The sequence below is a fragment of the Gordionus sp. m RMFG-2023 genome, chromosome 3, assembly GCF_954871325.1.
Source record: "Gordionus sp. m RMFG-2023 chromosome 3, tfGorSpeb1-WG-v2, whole genome shotgun sequence".
Lineage (NCBI taxonomy): Eukaryota > Metazoa > Nematomorpha > Gordioida > Chordodea > Parachordodidae > Gordionus > Gordionus sp. m RMFG-2023.
In genome coordinates, this window is record NC_088777.1 from 18,621,338 (window position 1) to 18,640,849 (window position 19,512).

Here is a 19,512-nt window from a genome sequence, read left to right on the forward strand (position 1 = left end):
GATCTTCGTACATGTCATCGTATGCCATAGATTTGGCCCTAGCCACCGCCTTTGTAGCTAATCTCTTGGATTTTTTGTATCTTGACTTGTCATCTGCATTTTTGGATTTGTACCATATTTTATAAAGGGCTTTTTTCTCCTGTATAGTGGTTTGTACCTCTTGATTCCACCACCATAGTTCTTTGTGTGATTTGTTGCCTCCTCTTGTCAAGCCTAGCGTCGATTTTGCAGTGTCTATTAATCTGGATGAAAGGTCTGTCCAGATTTTTTCACTGACTTGTGAGCAATTTATTGTTTCAATGTTTGCATTGATTGCAAAGGCGTCTGTCATTGTTTTTAATTTGCCCCATTTGATGCATGGTTCCAGTTTTATCTTATTTTGAGTGGATTTATTTGAGATTTGTAAATCCATGATTAGTAGCTTGTGTTGCGCGGCGATATCTTCTCCTGGGATGACTTTGCAGTCTATTACATCTTTTAATCTTCTGCGAGAGATTAGCATGTAATCTATCTGTGTTTTCCTAGTACCACTTTCATATGTTATTAAATGACTATCTTTTTTCCTATAGTAGGTGTTGGTTAAGGCAAGGTCGAAGGCTTGCGCAAATTTCAGTACGTGCTCTCCTTCATCATTTCTTTCTCCGTATCCAAAACCACCATGATGCCTTTTGTAGCTATCTCTTGCTTTCCCCACATGCGCATTTAAGTCACCACTAATTATGACTAGGTCATCCTTAGGGATTTCCATTACAGCTTCATCAAGGATAGCTCTAAAGTCATCTTTCTCTTCTTCCTTGCAACCCGTTTGAGGAGCATATACTGATAGGATGTGTAGTATTGATTGACCAATGCAGAGTTTTATCTTCATTAGTCTATCAAAGATCCTGTTGACTTCTACTACTGAAGAGGTTAGGTCTTGGCTGAGGATGATGCCAACACCGTTCCTATTGCTAACAAGTCCATCATAGTACAATTTATACCCATCTCCAATCATCAAAGTTTTCTGTCCTTTCCATTTCGTTTCTTGTATGCACGCTATATCAACTTTTCTCTTGTTCAACATTGATGCCAATTCTCTCGTCTTACCTTTAAGCGTCCCAATATTCAAACTTGTTAATCTTGTCTTCTTAGCTTTGACCTTACTTTACTTTTCACAGGATGGAGGTCTACACCCAGCGCGTCGCATGGAGGGAACGCCCTAGCTTTCATATTCATATTTTCATTTGTGTCCTTCATTTTTGTTTATTGGACAGGTATCCTTAGCACCCGGCTGTCCAGGCCTGTCAGTGACAGGGGTGTCATCTCTAAGCTCCGAAATTTATCATACCATATGTCTTTACACATCAGTCATCGAAGAAAAACTTGAAAGTGTTTATGGTTCATACCAGGATTGAACCCGCGTCCTTGTTCATACTCGTGTTTCCAAGCCTACATCTTACCCATTTCTAAATATATTATGGCTAAAATGAGGAATGTAATTAAACCTAAGATCTGGAGATAATAAAGATTTATCAGATTCTAAGAATTTTAAATTTATTTTATTAAATATTTATATTAATACAATATTTAGCTCTTCTGATCAAGATAATTCTGAGACTTATAATTCAGACTGGAATTTATTTATTTTACCATCGTTTACTTTAAACATTTTCTGCTTTCTACCTCATGTACTGCCGAAAGCATGTTAAAAACATAATTCACTGTTTTTCGGAAAGAGGGGGAGGGGGTACTTTTCAGAGGGGTAATCTGCCTCTATCGTTCAAAAAGTGTAAGGGCCACTGATTTGTGCTAATATTTATTTCCAGACTAGTTAATATAATATATTGAATACATTTTAATAGATTATATCATTTTTTATGAAATATAAAAATAACGTGTTAATAAAGCCCGATTCGGATCGATTTTTAAAAACGATTATAGCCAAAACAGTCTGGAGACTTTGCTCATAGGAAATAGAAAGTTTGGAAATCTATTTGCCAAATTTTCAGGCTTGTAATATTATTATTTTAGCTGAAATATTAATCGAACCCTTTTAAAAATCTTACCCAAATTGAGCTTTTTAACAGCACTACATCTGGAAATATATTTTTTGAAATATGTACATAAAAATATTTTATAACTTTTTAAATAGCGAAATATAATATTTTATTTTTTAATTGAAATGCTATGCTAGAAACTATTGAAAAAATATACAAAAAATTTCTTTTCAATTTACTCTAAGCAAATTTTAGGACTACAGCAATATCACTAATATAAACGGTTCTATCTTGTTTGACATGGAACTGCAAGCTGTTCTATAATCTCCTCTATCCTTTCACTGCCTGAACAAGAGCGAAAAATTTACCTATGCCTGTAGTTATAGTTTTAACAAGGACGGTCAAAGAAACTTTTCCATACCCGTTTTCTACGGGTCAATATGGCAAGACAATATCCCATCTTGATCTACTGTATGTAATATAAATAAAGTATATATTCTTATTAATTCCTTTATATGGTTTATTTTTTGTTTTATAAAGCATATGATTATAAAAATTACTGCTTATCATAACTATCAGTTAAGAGCACCATAGAAGGTTATATATATATATATATATAAATAATAAATTTTTTATATACCATATTAAATTGGTTAAAAAAATTCTGTACATTTAAAATTTTATTTTACCTAGTAAATTTTTATTAAATTTTTTTTAGAATTTATGATCATTTTTAAATTTGTAAAATTTTATTATATTTAATACTATTCCTTATGAAATTAAAATCTTGAAAATATTTTAAATTTTGAGGCATTCTTTTTCAATTTTATTATTTAAAAACACATGATTAATAAAACTTTCAGGCGATACTACTAAACTATATTTTAGTTATTTGTATTGAATATGGATAGACCGCTTGAACATGAGAGAAAAGAGCTCGAAGATAGTAGAAAAGTAAATAATTTTACAATTAAACTGATATATAAGTACTCTATAGGTTTATGATCAATCCAATATGAATAATTATCCCGAGAATATAAATTATCAGAATATTAATCAAGTTGCATATCAATTTAATCGAAACTATCCACCTAGTAATGAAAATTATATTAGAATAAATCCACATATCAATAATCCGAATATTTATCCAGGTAATATATTTTTTTTATGAAATGATATAAACAATTATAGGTTCATATGGTAATCAACATCAAAATCCTCCTCATATGGTACATGGCATTGAAAAAGCAAATATGAATGATATTATGCCAGGTATGATAAATTCTCCAAATGTGAACATTGATTATATAAAACGCCCTAATTCCCAAAATACCTATAACAATTTTGCTTATAATAATGCTACAAATTCAAATAATTATAATAATATGCAAAATATGGGATATAATCCAAGAATTATTAATGTAACTCACTACGATGCATTTCCAAGACCACAGCATATCTACACAAATGATGCATACCCTATAAATAATGGTCCAGAAAAAACTAATTGGAATGTGCAGTCACATAATTACAATAGGTATCCATATTCAAATCAATATCAAAATTCTCCAAATTTAAATAATATGCATGGCAATTATAATTATTATCCTAAGCAAAATGTTCATCCTGGTAATGTTAATCAACCTATAAGACCTCAACATCAATTTAATGTTAATAATCCAAATGCTTATTCAAATCCTCACATTGAAAATCCCAAAATTAATTTTCATTTAGGTTCAATTGATAATCGTGTTAATCCACATTCACCCCAGGTTTATAATACTCATACAATGTCACATTCAACATCTCAATCTCAAATTGTTCCATCTAATGTATCCATGCATTCTGTGAATAATTTTGATAATCAAAATTTAAATAGTATGTTGACATCTCTACCCACCTTTGATAATTATAATGAACATAAGACTCCAACTTTAAATATTGAAGTTAACAAAATTGAAAATAATATACAAGAGCATATGTTCGATAATGAAATAAAAGATTTAAAGGTAACAAAAACAGATATAAGCAATTTAGTAAACCAACAATGTAATAATCCTAATCTTCAAAATTCTGTTAATGTCAATAATCCAAATGTTAATTTTTCAAATGGCCAATTACATTTATTGCGAGCTCAAATTATGGCTTACAAACTTTTAGCTAGAAACCAACCAGTACCAGATAGTATCATGAATTTTTTTTCTCAGAATTTGCCATTTACCAGAGCACCTCCTCCATCTTTAATAGGTATTTTTATTCACAAACTTTTTATTTAACTTATTTTAATATAATGTAAAATTCATAAAAAATAAGATCTTCACACAGAATATTGAAATTGCGACCCTACTATTTTAATTTTATATGTAACAATTAAACAATAATCAAATTTTATATTTAAGATTATTAGTATGCCAATATATTTAGTCACATTTAGAGCCTATCTTATATCTTATTTATAAATTATATTTTATACTCTCAAAATATATATAACATGAAACATATCTAGTAACTAATATTTGGTAGATTTTTTTATTAGGATTATTATACAAGAGAGTCCTGCAAATTGGGAACCTTATCCCTACCTGGCATAAAATATGATTTTAATTAGAGGTGCATTTTTACCACCTTTTTAGAATACCCTTACCAATAAACATGGTATTGGTTGATACCACCGATTATAGTTTGGCATAGCCCAGCAAAGCTTGATTCATGGGCTGGTATGGAAAATAGATTTATATGCCAAGCTGGACAACTTCGGCAGAATATATTTTAGGGGTCAGAACAGGGTTGCCATGTCTCCCCCATCAGTGGGAGTCTCCCACAATTTTTTAGTTTACCCACATACATCTCACTCTCACAAAACTCCCACAATTAGAAATCTCCCACAAAAAGCTCCCACAATTTTTTAATTTCTCCCACAATTTTTTTTTTTAGCATTTAAATGTTTTTAATATAAATAATAATTTTGAGAGACAGTATTTGATTATTTTTATATTTTTAAAATAAATTTTAAATATTTATTCGAAAAATATGTCTAGTTCTTTTATTTTATTTTTCCGCTCTAAAATATATTTTTTATTTAATTCTCCAATTCTCCACTTGACATTTTCAAAATTTTTGTGTTAGAAAGAATAGAAGTTAAAACAGTGTGTATAATTATTATAAATATATTTTAAATTACTTAATATATTTTATATCGTTATCTAGAATTGCAGTGCTCCACTCGACATTTTCGAAATTTTTGTGTTAGAAGAATAGAACTTTTAGAAGTGGATATTATATCCCATATACCAAACAGATTTAAGTAATAAAATGTTCTATTTTGCTAAAAAAAAATTTCGAGGATGAAATTTCAGAAGCATATTTGGGATTAGTTTCACATGTAGGAAATCTACTTCATGTAGTTAATATTCAGTTGCAATCAGAAGATTCTTTATTGATAAAGATTCACAAAATTATGCTACAGCTCTGTTCATCTCTACAGTTAAAAATAGATAATAAATTTTATGGCGCGCATATCATATTAAAATGTTCAAATATTACTATAATTAACGTATTTTTAAATGAAGCAAATATTTTTATTAATACAATTTTGGAATATTTACAATCAAGATTTGATTTTAATAACTCTATTTACAAGTGTATAAATATTATAACATTGGAACAGAAACCATCATTTGATGGTTTTTGTAATTTAATAAATATATTAAAATTACCGATAGAAAATGAAGCCTTGTTTGAAGAGATTGTAATTTTTTCCATTTTTTATGATTCGCCAGAATACTTAAAGTTAGATGGTCTAAAAGCAGAGGAGAAATGGGTGGAATTTTTTCGTAATAACGATAAATCCCCATGCTTGGAAAAAATTTGCGAGTATGTTTTCTCCTTACCTCATTCTAATGCCTCATCGGAGCGCATTTTTAGCCTGATGAGGACTGCCTGGAGAAAGGAGAGAAATCGAATTGCTTTAACAACATTAGAGGCCGAGTTAATGGTTAAACAAAATTATAAAATGTCATGCCAGGAATTTTATAAATATCTTAATAACGACGGTAAACGTTTAGTTCCATTATTTAAATCTCAAATAAAATATAATTAACTATAACTATTTGACTTTCTATATTTTATAAAATCTTATTTATACATTTGCATAAAATCAAATAAATTTATTTTTTACATTGTAAAATTAATATTTTGAATATTTTGGCAAATCATAAAAATAAAGAAGCATTACAATCTCCTCAAACATGACATCATATTAAATCTTATTAATAATTATCCGATAATAGTTATAATATTCTTATTTTGGTATTTCTGCAGCATAATTTAGTGATCCTTTATTAAATTATATTCTTATGATTGCAACTGCATATTAACAGCATATAGTAGATTTCCTATATGTAAAATTCCTAAATATACTTCGGCCATTTATTTTTGAAATTTTTTTTCAAAATATTAGGACAGCTTTTATAATATAAATATTTTTTAAAGGTTTGTAAAATTTTAAAATTCTACGATGGCGCGTATTAGGAGGAACCTGTCAACCAACATTATGCTGACTCAATTCTGTAAATACACTTTGGTTTTTGCAAATTCACTGAGGAATTATCAGATCAGAAAGCTGCCATGCAATTCATTGGTAATGCCAAATCTGCCATATTTACCATTATATATGGTTAGCTATGTCTTTGGATATTTCATATCTGGAGAAAATTTTTTTAATAGTTTTATTGAAATGACATTAATTTTGTTGAAATAGGGGAGGATCAAGGGAAATGTTTTGATATCTCCTTATTAGATGCATCTGTTAGAATTGCATATGTTTGCACATCTTTCAAATCGTCAGGAATTGACCTTCTGGATTTATATCCTAAAACATTGATGATAGCCTTGCTCATTTGTGTTCTACAAAGTATACTTTTCATTTATATTAGTCTTTAAATATTATGGGGAAAGATTCTACCAACATTGTGATGTTAAGTAGCTCTCTGAATGTTGTACTGCATGATAGGTATTTACCATTTCCGCAACTGTAGTTGCATCTGTATTATTTCTTATTTTTGAAGAATATTTTTGTTTTGCAATAGATGTTGATAGACTGCCTTGTACTGATTTATGCTTTGATTTTTGATGCCTCAAATTATCATATTCCCTTCCCCCATTGTATTAATTAAATACTGTAGAACAACTTCCCCGTGATTATAATTATTTTTTACATTGTAAATTTAAAATTGTTTGTTTTTTTATAAAATCTTATTTATACATTAACATTAGCATAAAATATATTTTTTTACATTGTAAAATTAGAATTTTTTTGTAAAATTACAATTTTTTTATAAAATTTTATCTTGTTTGCATTCTTTTGTATTTAAAAAAGATCGTTGGTTATTATTTTTAAACAAAATTAATATATTATAATAAATCAATATGTTATTTTAATAATAAAGATAGTATTTAAGAAATTTTGTGTCGTACTATAATTACCTATTTTGAAAAATAGTTGCGTATTTTATTTTGGAAAATAGTTACCTATTTTATTTTGAAAAAGAGTTGGATATTTTATTTTGAAAAATAGTTGGCTATTTTATTTTGAAAAATAGTTGGCTATTTTATTTTGAAAAATAATTACCTATTTTATTTTGGGAAATAGATTCGATTTTATATTTATAAAAAATAATAAGCGGATAACTAAGTCAATTCTAAATCCCGGCCGCAGGCCGGTCCTTTGCGGGCCTTCGGCCCCTAAATTTTTTTTTATAGCAATTTTCATTTTTCTCCCACAATTTTTATATTACTCGCACAAAATACCGAATTTCTCCCACAATTTGAAAATGTTGACCTGGCAACCCTGGGTCAGAATAGTAAATAATAATTATGGGTTAAGCTAAAAAAAACCAATAACTTTCACAGACTGGGCCACCTCATGCCAACATCTACCACCAATACCAAAAATAATAATTTACATTTATTGAAAAAAAGTAACGACATAATTAAGTAATATTTATAATTAATTTATGAAATCATAAAATTAAATTGTAAGAAGTAAAGATTAATAGCACCTTCTTTTTATTTTTTTATGGGTTTTGCAATTTTTATATGTAAGGGGAATTTTTTTGAGTATTATCAAGTGAAAATTAAAGTATCCCTATACCATGAGTATCATTCTAATACTGATACAATTAATGGCAGAGTTAGCAAGTTGGTCAATTAACTGGTCAAATTTTGATTGACCAGAGGAAATATGGTCAAATACTCTAAAAAATATGTTTGAAAAAAAACGAAATACATGTGACAAAGTTGCTTATTTATTGGGTACCCAATATCAATGGGAGCATCTTACTAATAGCAAAATGATTGAAGAATACAAGAATAGGCATTTTACAATGTGGTGATCAAAATATTTTAAGTGATAAAAATTTCAGAAGTAAAAGCTTTATATTAATAGAAAACTATGTGGAAAACAGTAACTTCCATAAGAAACAATCAGATTTCTGCCTCAAATTCATGGAATGGGCATTGTCCACCATTATATTTAAAGAAGTGACATTTTACCAACAATTGTATGTTTTACTTATTCTTCACAAAGAAATTGTTGATTTGAGTTAATATTCTTACTAAAACAAAAATCGACTGAATATCTCGACAATAGGAAAATTAATTAAAAATAAGAGAATGATAATATTAAATAGAACAAAACTCTGCCATGGAGAGCTGGAATTTATTGAATGACAATGAATTTGAAAAATATTATAGATTCATTTTACTATTATATACAAAATAATCTTACATTTATTTAAATGACCATATTTGATGGTCACATATTGATTAATTGACTGATTCATATTTGATCAGTCAAATACACAACTCTGATATGATATTGGCACATCTCATATTTTAATAATTCAGGCAGGTTTTAGGCCCACCTCAAACTAAGCAAAATCAACACCAATGTGTGAACTGATATTTCCCAATCACTGTGAGTTTAATATCATTTTTAGAATTAGAGTTTATTCTTATGTTGGCCAAGGTAAGCAGGTTAATTACCATTAGTTTAGGCTTTAATCAAAAGAAAATACCAACCCACCTATTTTTAAAAGCAATGTAAATAATTATTCACATGATAAATCTTTTAACCCTCTTATTGTTTATGGAATATTTGTCACAAACTACAAAAACAAAATTTATTTTGAAATTAGTGAAGATCTTGGTTTTGTGCAATTTTCAAAACCCAAACCATAAGTCACAATGCAAGGCCCAAACTTAACCATATACCATAAAATAAAGTGGTGGTCAAGACTAATTTTTTTTCGTTTTGTATCCATATAAAACAAAGTAACATTTTAATAATGAAATATTTTATTTATTTGCGAATATAAATAAATTTAGATGAGTTTAATTGCCGCAATATTATCACATACTTATAACAAAACAAAATACCTTTTTTATCGGCATTGCAATCATTAAAAAGCTAAATTTTTAATAAGTCCCCCCCCCCTCCCCAATAAAAATATTCAGTGATGCCTCTGGTAGCAATTCATATATTTATATTCAAATGTTAATAAGATCAGCCTCACTAGGACTAAAAATTTTCTTTGTTAAATATTCCATTTTTATAAGCTAGTACTATCACACATGATACATTTTATATTTCTTGATAATCTTAATTTTCTACTAAACATGGTGGGGAAATTAATGTCTCTACAAGTCTGTCCAAAGCCCAATTAAAAAATAATTCCGGCCAGGCTTTTACCTAATTTTAAAAAAAATCGCCCAAGTTTATGGCTTGAAAAATATCTAAAAGTTAACATACGAAAATGGTTTTCTTATCTTTTTCAAAATAAAGTGCTATTTATCTGAAGGAAATAACAATTTTTAGCTTCATAAAAATGCTTTTAATTTATATTTTAATAAAATTTTGGCTTCGGATAATAAATAAAAAATTTAGCGCTTTAAAATTAGTACAAACTTTGCAGGCTCTGGGAAAAAATTAATTTGCATGGGTATAATAATGATTCAGGGAAGTTAATAAAGGAACAGACCGAAAAGATCGATTGCAAATTCCGAACCAGACCGATTCCTAAGATCAAAACATGATCCAAATTGAGAAAAGCGAATCACTTTCCTTCGCTAGTAAAAAAAAATTTGGAAATTATTTTGAAATGGATATTATTTAGGGATGAACGATTATTTTAAAGTTTTTTTAAAATTAATACTACAATCCCTTATGGAAAATATATTCTGCCAATATTTCATTTTCATCTTAATATTTAATCTTATTTTTAAGGTTTGTTTTAGCACCGTTTTTCCCCATTGTTTATGTTTTGGAAAAAAATTTTTATATTGTTATACATCCTTAATATTATTGGAGAACTCATAAAATATTTAATTACTATTTGGATTATGCACCTTCGAAAATTTTATTTTTCCAGAATCGTCTTTTGAAATAGCTAGAATTTTTATTTTTAAAATGCTATATTTTTAGAATTATATTTATAACTAGCAGATAAAGGCAGAGTATTACTGATACTAACAGAGTATTGGTGATACGATGACCAAAGATAATAATGCATATTTATTTATCATAATTAATTTATGAAATTTATAAAATAAAATTAAAATTAAAAAAAATTAGGAAATTAAAACAGCATTTATTTTTTTAAAAATTTGTATGATTTTTTAAATAAATTTTTTTTAAAAATTTATGAAAATTAATTAGAAATTTTGTTATCATTGCACCTCGAGATAAAGGTGGGGAAAATTTAAGTTTTTGAAACTTTATTTATTTGCTATAAGCTATATTAAAAAAATTTGGGCCAGATTGGTTAATGGGAATTTGCTCAAATCCAAGCCAGGCCTTAAAATATAGGAAAGTCTCTGTTATACCATCAATTATTTTAGGTAGTACATCATCCCAACTCAAAATGGGACCTGTTTCTAGTATGGCACCAAGACTGCATAACAACTTGCTTTATTCATCCTTAACATCTAACATTTCTACTTATCAACCATCTACCAATTTGAATAAAATTAACACTTCATCTATAAAAAATGAAAACATGAGCTATGAAGGGGAATCAGCTATGATACCAAGTAAATATTATTAATTTAGCATTCACACATTCAAGAATTAAGGAATACCTTGTTGAGTTGAGATTTGTAATTTCTGTTTATTTTTATATTTACAATGTAATAGCAATTCGATAAAATAAAGATTTTTTGCAAATATAATATATTTTACAAAATATTTTTGCAAATCGTCGCCTTAGAATTATATTCCAACTTTACAGGATAACAATTTTAAACATTCCTTATCTGTATTTTGAATAGAAAGGCTTTCCTAATTTTATTTATTTTAATTTTAGGATGTGTATATTTATTAGTTCCTCATCACCTAATTATATAAAATACCAATACCATGATATATTTCTCAAAAAGTGTTTTTTTTATTCTAAAACTGTAGATAGAATAAATACCAAATTTTATTTTTATTATTTTAAAAATATTATTGAATAATAATTACTGATGTAAACAAGACAAAAGACTAAAATTTTAAAAAATTTAAATATAATATTTTAATGGAATGGATAAAATTAATGTATATTAGGTGTTCCGTTTTGGAGGCCGATCTGATATTCCCGATATTAAATTGATATCGGCCTATTACCAATCCAATATCTTATCTAATTTTGTATTCTGTAAAGATACCAATGGCTTTAATTTTTAATATACTTTTTATTAGTATAACATCTATAATTTAATTATACCATAACATATGTCATTTAAATATATTATAATGATCAGTTATAGTTTATATTCAATTCAATTGCTTCTATAAGTATATAAAATATTTTTATTGAAAATCACTTATTTATATAAGTAATAACATTAATCTAGTTATAATAAGTAATAAACAAATATATTATGAAATTTGAAATAAATATTTAAATTATATTTAAAATTAATATATCGAAGATTTCTTTTTAGAAATACCAAAATTTCTAATTTATCAGAAGTCAATCTGCGGTGATGAGGACTGTAAATATCACTAGCTTCACTAAAAACAGATTCTGAAGAAATTATTGCACACTTTTATAAACAGAATGTGAACAAAAATAACAATATGGCGTGGGTCATTCCATGTCAAATGAGCAAAAAAATCAAGATTTTCGGCCGACCCCTTTCAATTTTGATAAAAAGTTGTAGACTGGTTATATATGTTTCCATTAGATTATAAACAAAATTTTAGCGCATTAGCAACTATATTAGCGGAGATAATCGGGGTTAAAGGTCCAAAAAACGCCTTTTTTTCCTTTTTACTGATGTTAAATAATTAATTTTTAATTTAAAACTAATTATGATCTAATATTGAATCTAATATCAATAGCTAAGTTAATAATTGATAATTATGGCGAAAACATCAAAAATAATTTTTTTTTAAATATGGGTCATCTTATGGTCAGTTGAAAATTTGAAATTAATATTTCGAAATGTATATGATCTCCGATTTTTAATTTTTTTAAGAAATATTATCCGTTTACTATTTTTTTAATAATTTCTTTAACAATTAGCATGGCTGGATATTTATTTAAAAAAATATTGCGATTTTTATACTTTAAAAAAAATAGATGGCGCTATATATAATAGTTTTAATATGTTAAAATTCATTTTTTTTATTGATTATAAATATTTTAATGTATAATATATCATAAAATTCGATCATATAACTTTGTAAACCTTATTCCCCTGAGATATTCGCAGGATAAAAAATTTTAATAATTTTTTTAATATTTCAATGTAAATTAAAATAATTAAAGAATCGGACTAGCACACGAACAAAAAAGCAGGATTAAAGGGGTGCAGGAAAATTATTAAGGGAAAAATCGAAAATCACATTAATTATTAGGCCTACCCCCAACCCTCCCCCCCCCCCCAGACTAAATCATACTCATCAAGACCAATAATGTTATGAAATTGTCATTATCTTACATTATTAAAATAACCAGAGATAAAGATAATTTCAAAGATTTTGAAAATTTTTTTAAGCAATAAAAATAACAAAATTATAGTTCTGATGAAATAAGCCGACTCATGCCAGGAATAAAAGATTGTGTATCTGTTAAAGGCGAGAAAGAATCAGCAAAGGTTTATATTAAATAATCTTAAAGAAATATTCAAGATGTTTAAGGAAGAATACCCAAGTATATCAATTGGATTCCCTAAATTTGCCGAACTTAGACCAAAAAACTGAATTTTAGTTGGATGGCACACACACTGTTTGTGTCTGCGCCATTCATCAGAATGTGAAATTAATGACAAATGTAATAGCTGAAATTACAGCAGGAGAAGATTACTGTATAAATTCTTATAACAATCTTTTGGCGCAAATTATTTGTAATCCATCTCAGCCAAAATGTTATTTAACAAATTGTGATCAATGCCCTTGTATAGAATCTCTTATGTGCCAATTATACCAATTGTTTCAGAGAAATCGTTTAGAATATGTCACGTTTAAACAATGGATCACGGTGGATAGAGCAAATCTTGAAACTATTATAAAGTCCATTGATGGTTTCATCGAATTCACTCGTTTATAGCTAAACACAAAGTTTATTTTTGAAGAATTCCAAAGAAAATTTAAAAGATGAGGAATTTTTAACAATTCTGGATTATTCTGAAAATTATTTTCTTATTTTACAAGATGAAGTTCAGGGATTTCATTGGAACAATGTGCAGGCCACTATACATCCATTTGTAGCATATTATAAATCTGGAGAAGAATTAAAAAATATAAATTTTGTTATTTTGTCCGAATCATTAAGCCATAATACTAGTGCAGTCCAACTTTATCAAAAAAAATTCATTAAATTCTTAACAGCCAAATTTAATTCTAAACCAGAAAAAATAATATATTTTTCGAATGAAGCCGCGTCTCAATACAAGAATCGCAAAAATTTTCTGAACATATGCCTTCATAAATACGATTTTAATTCCTGCCGAATGGCATTTCTTTGTCACTGCTCACGGCAAAAATGCATGTGACGGTATCGGAGGAACTGTCAAAAGATTAGTTGCCAGAGCTAGTCTTCAAAGGCCAAATAAAAATCAAATCCTAACCCCATTAGAATTATATAATTATGCTAAAGAAAATATTAATATTCAATTTGAATATGTATCCAATCAAGAATATATCGAAGAGGAATTAGCTCTTCGTAAAAGATTTAATTCTGCACTGCCCATACATGGGACCCAAAAAATTCACGGGATTATTCCCATTGATCAAAATAAACTAAAAACCAAAATATATTCTAATTCCAAAAAATATAATATAAAACAAGTTCCGTTTTTAAATGAGAAAATTATATTTTAAAATATTAATGGATATATAACATGTGTATATGATGATAAATGGTGGTTAGGATATATAATCGATAAAATTTATACAAATGAAGAAGTAAAAATCCGATTTTTACACCCTCGTGGACCTTCAGTCTCATTTAAATTTCCTTTGAAAGATAATATTTTAGTGTTGCCTAAATCTCATATTCTCTCGCTGGTCAATCCTTCTACTTCCACCAGTCGAACATATATATTATCTCCTGAAGAATCTCACAAGCTAGCCAGGCTTTGTATTCCTTTAGATAAAGTAAGATTTAATTAATTTATAAACTATCTTAATTAGGTAAAATTTGTGAAGATTTTAAAAATTTATGATCTGAATTACAAATAAATATATATAATGCACATTGTAATCGATTTAGTATGATATATATACATTAAAATATTTTTAATCAATAAAATGTATTTTAACATATTAAAACTATTATATATAGCGCCATCTATTTTTTAAAAGTATAAAAATCGCAATATTTTTTTAAATAAATATCCAGCCATGCTAATTGTTGAAGAAATTATTAAAAAAATAGTAAACGGATAATATTTCTTAAAAAAATTAAAAATCGGAGATCATATACATTTCGAAATATTAATTTCAAGTTTTCAACTGACCATAAGATGACCCATATTTTATCAAAAATCAATTTTGATGTTTTAGCCATAATTATAAATTATTAACTTAGCTATTGATATTAGATTCAATATTTGATCATATTTAGTTTTAAATTAAAAACTAATTATTTAATATCAGTAAAAAGCAAAAAAAGACGTTTTTTGGACCTTTAACCCCGAATATCTCCGCTAATATAGTTTCTAATGCGCTAAAATTTTGTTTATAATCTAATAAGAACATATATAACCAGCCTACGAATTTTTATCGAAATCGAAAGGGGTCGGCCGAAAAGTGATTGATTTGACATGGAATGACCCCAGTATGTTTATACCAATTAAACATAAAAGTGGATTTCGATTTTATTTATAAAAATAAATAGTTTTTTAGATATAACTTTTTTTTGAATTTTATAATATTTTATTTTTGTTAAAAACGCCATATTTTATCGGATCGGATCGGAAAATGTTAAAAAAATCATTTTTGACAAAAATGGATAGAATAACATAATTCTCAGGACGAAATATAATATGTTTTAATAATTTTATTATTTTACTTTTAATTAAAGGCAAACCTGAAATGCAACCAATGTCCATGCCAACTTCTTTAACTTCCAAATCTATTCAACCACCACCCATCTCACAACAATACAATTTCAATAATCAAAACACACCCATTTCCTCAAGTCACAATGTTAATGCTGATCATAGATTGAATATTTTGGCCCAACTTGTGGGAGCTCAACAACATCAACAAAAGGTGAACAGATTAGCTCCAGTCTCTAAGCCATCCGGTCTAGACCCAGAGATTATACTGAATGAAAGAGAAAATAGGTTTATAGATTATAATAGAAGTTTAACCCACAAATTTGAGTTGTATTTTTACTAAACTATGAAGCTAATAAATATGATATTGTCCGTATTTATATTTGAAAGATTTTAGGTTGCAGTTTTGTATATTATTTTTAAAAATATTGAAAATGTCAATCATTTTCCCACTCAGAAAAAAAGAAATAAAAATAAAGACCATTGGTTGGATTTTATACAAATAAAGTATAAAAAAAATATATTCCCTTGTTCTCCGAACAAAAAATATATTCCAGCTTTTCTTTAACATATTTCAACTTTAAAAAAAAATTAAATGATGGTTTACAGCCATCATCTGGAGAGTATTCCAAACCTAGGAATCGTTTAGAAAAACTAGTTTTCTTTTAAAGAATTAAATTCAAATACCAATGTCGAGGATATGAATAATGCTTGTGATTGTTAATCTATTATTATTATTAAAATGATTTATTAATTTAACAAACTAATTATTTTTTTTATTGTAAAGAGAATAGCACTACTTTAACAACATAATAAAAATTTTTAGTTTAATATATGTTTGGGTTTTACATTTGGAATATTAAATCTACATTGTGAATATAATTATACAATTAACTATTATTTTATACATTATGTCAAAAATTGAAACAATGAAAATTAAAATAAATCAAGTAATTTCATATTATCTAAATAAGTAATAACTGTGCTTGTAGAAGTATTTTTCATATAAAAATTATTTAATTCTATAATCTAAATCCTTGCCTTTCATATAATAATTAAGTATTTAATCAAATTTATTAAATTGATTTTTATTGACCAACTCTAATAAATGGCTAACTAAAGTTATTTTAGTCATTTTCAGGGCTGGCCTTGTTGGAATTCAGCTTTTGCTATCCCTCTAAATTTGTACTGGCTCGTTTAAATTTTTTTTAACAAGGTTCCCCAGCTCGATTTTTTTAAATATAGGACCTAATCCGAAATATATTAGCTGAACACCAACATAAATAACTATTTATAATATTGTGGAGTGGTTAAATTAAAAACACTACACTTTATGGATAATCACTTCTATCAAATATCAGAATTCATCAATAATCCAACCCAATAATTTTTTTTGTCCAGCCCTAAATTTTTTTAGAGGGGCAGGTATTGCGCCGCACATTGCAGACCTTTAATGCACACAACCTATATTTTAATGTGCCTTGTTCAGACTGTGTTAATTAAATTCCAATTGTTTTAATTTATTCAAAAAAATACTGCCAATTTATTTTGGATATATATTATTATAGTCTGTTAATGAATTGAGAGTTATTTTTAACTCATTCATAGAAAAAACAGATTAAAACAGTGACGAATATCGGTTTGATTCAGGTTTAGATGAAAGGTTCGGTTCGTAAAAAATAATATTGGTTTGGGTTGTACCTATAAAGACCGCTTCAAATCTTTTCACATACAAGGTATTATATTATGTAAAGAAAAGAACATTTTTTAAATTTTATCACTAAAAATAATTTTGAAGATATTTTCAAGATTCCTTATCTATAAGAAGGAAGAATAAATTTTATTACTAAGAACACCTCCATATGCAAATTTGGGTAGCTGGCACTGTAAAATATCATTATACAAAATATCTAAAAATAATTAGTCAAAACTGATTATTAATCATCTAAAAGAGTTAAATATCAAAAGGTTCAAAACGGTTTACAAGGCATTTTAAGAGGTTCAGATTCGGGTGACAAATTTTTTTACGGTTCATGTTCTGTTTAGGCTCGGTAAATAATAGCGGCTAATACCGGTTTAACGGTTAAGTTTGAATCTCAAAACCTTGAATTTTTAATAATGTGATCTTAAAAATATAAAATAACAAAATCAATAAAAACCACACCATTCTATCAAATTATTTTTAATAGGGGCTTGAGAATTTTTATCCAACACTTTATGTGGGTGGGTTTATATTTTTAAACGATAGCTGAGCGAGTTTATGAAAGCCGCTCGCTTGCAGGCTTTATTATTTACATATTTTTATGTTCCTTTCATAATAAGCTCACTTTCAATGTTTTCTTTTCATTCTATAAAATTTTTAAAATGTTAATTCATCAGACATTCTTTATTTTTTTATTGTTTCTTTCCCATATCTCTTGCCTCTTTTATTTTAATTTTTATTTGTCTACTCATTACAACCCTCCCAGAATATCTTCTAGAATGGCCCGTCGTGTTCAAGACTTGGAAAATCTACCCCTGGATATTCCGGCTGACCTACGTACTAAAGCATTGATAGAATTAAAGGCCCTTCGTTTACTCAATTATCAGAGGCAATTGAGGAGAGACATACGTGATTGCCTGAGGAAGGAGCCTCCTTTCGATATAAAGGACCCTTACAGTGTGAGCCTGAACCTAAAGGCTTATAAAAGGGCCAAAAGATTGACTCTTAGGGAAGCCAGAACAACCGAAAGGCTTGAAAAGCAGCACAAAATGGAACAGGAAAAAAAGAGACGTCAAAAACATCAAGTAGCAATAAATATTATATACTAAAAAATTCTAGAGAAATTAATTCTATGAAAACTGTTGCCATTTTTAATCTATTTTAAAAAGATTGCATGTAGTAATATAAAAAAAAGACTTTATTTTTTACTAAGTTAATTAATTACCAGAGCTGTTAAAGTAGCGCGCTAACTTTTTTGGTAGCTATAGCTAATAGTGGCTACTTTTTTTGAAATTATTAAATTTTTTAGCGTGCTACTTTTTTTGAAAGTAGCTAAGTAGCCGCTACTTCGCTACTTTTAAAAAATATAATGAAGGTAAGTATAATATAATATCATAATTAATTATAATTTTTATGATATATTATTTAATTTTGAAATTAAAATATAATTTAAATTTGTAATTTATATTTTCATTTGTATTATAAACCTAAATCACGTGTTAATAATTTAAAATGTCATCGCCTATGGATATCCAAATCGTTGAAAGTGATTCACACAATGATATTAATGAAATGGAAGATACCAAGGGAAGAAAATGTTCTTAATAGCTATAATACAAATTTCCCCTACCCTAGATTTGAAAATTTTTTTAAATAAATATATAACCAAAACTGGTTTCAAATTTATTTGTTTAAAATGTAAAAAAAAATATTTCCCTAATCAATCCAGTAGCTATAACCTCAAGAAACACCTAAAGGTAAATTGCCATTTTTACATTCTAATAATATTTATTTTATAAGACTGTTCATGAGTTTTAAGGAAATGGAGAAACATCTAAATAATTTTGGTATAGGCGACTCTACATCCAAAAAGACTAATTCAATCCAAACCAAATTAATTAATAATGCAAATGACAATATTTCTCAGAAATTGGGTGATAAAGTTATTGTTGATTTTATTACAGTTCAGCCAATGTCCTTAGTTGATAATCCATCATTTACCATGATGATTAAAACTCTATCCCCCTGGTACAACAATTTTATGCCGCCAGACACTAATGAATAAAATAGCAGATAACTTTAAAATGATGAAAGATGCTCTAATAGTAGAGTTATCAGAGATATCATATATATGTACCATGGGAGATAGTTGAACACATAACAGAAGGTAAAAACTTATTTATATTTATAAATTGATCTGATTAAATATTTTTGAGCTTATTTGGGAATCACAGGCCATTGACTAGACCCTAGAACTTTAAAAGAAGATCTGTGGCATTAGCCCTC

The 19,512-nt window shown here is 27.4% G+C and overlaps 1 protein-coding gene across 3 annotated transcripts in view; it reads left to right on the top strand.

The window, feature by feature from the left end:
- The first annotated feature begins 2,821 nt into the window (after positions 1-2,821).
- LOC135927163 (probable global transcription activator SNF2L2) overlaps positions 2,822-19,512 on the top strand; it is a 38,510-nt gene continuing 21,819 nt past the window's right edge. Inside the window, exons 1-6 of one of the 3 annotated variants that reach the window (XM_065463109.1) lie at positions 2,822-2,930; positions 2,974-3,127; positions 3,168-4,223; positions 10,875-11,066; positions 15,548-15,812; positions 17,993-18,311. In XM_065463109.1, coding sequence (XP_065319181.1) covers positions 2,880-2,930; positions 2,974-3,127; positions 3,168-4,223; positions 10,875-11,066; positions 15,548-15,812; positions 17,993-18,311 — 2,037 coding nt within the window. In that variant the 5' untranslated portion in view covers positions 2,822-2,879. The remainder of the gene's footprint in view (positions 2,931-2,973; positions 3,128-3,167; positions 4,224-10,874; positions 11,067-15,547; positions 15,813-17,992; positions 18,312-19,512) is intronic. The other 2 variants (XM_065463110.1, XM_065463111.1) reach the window with 2 other exon arrangements.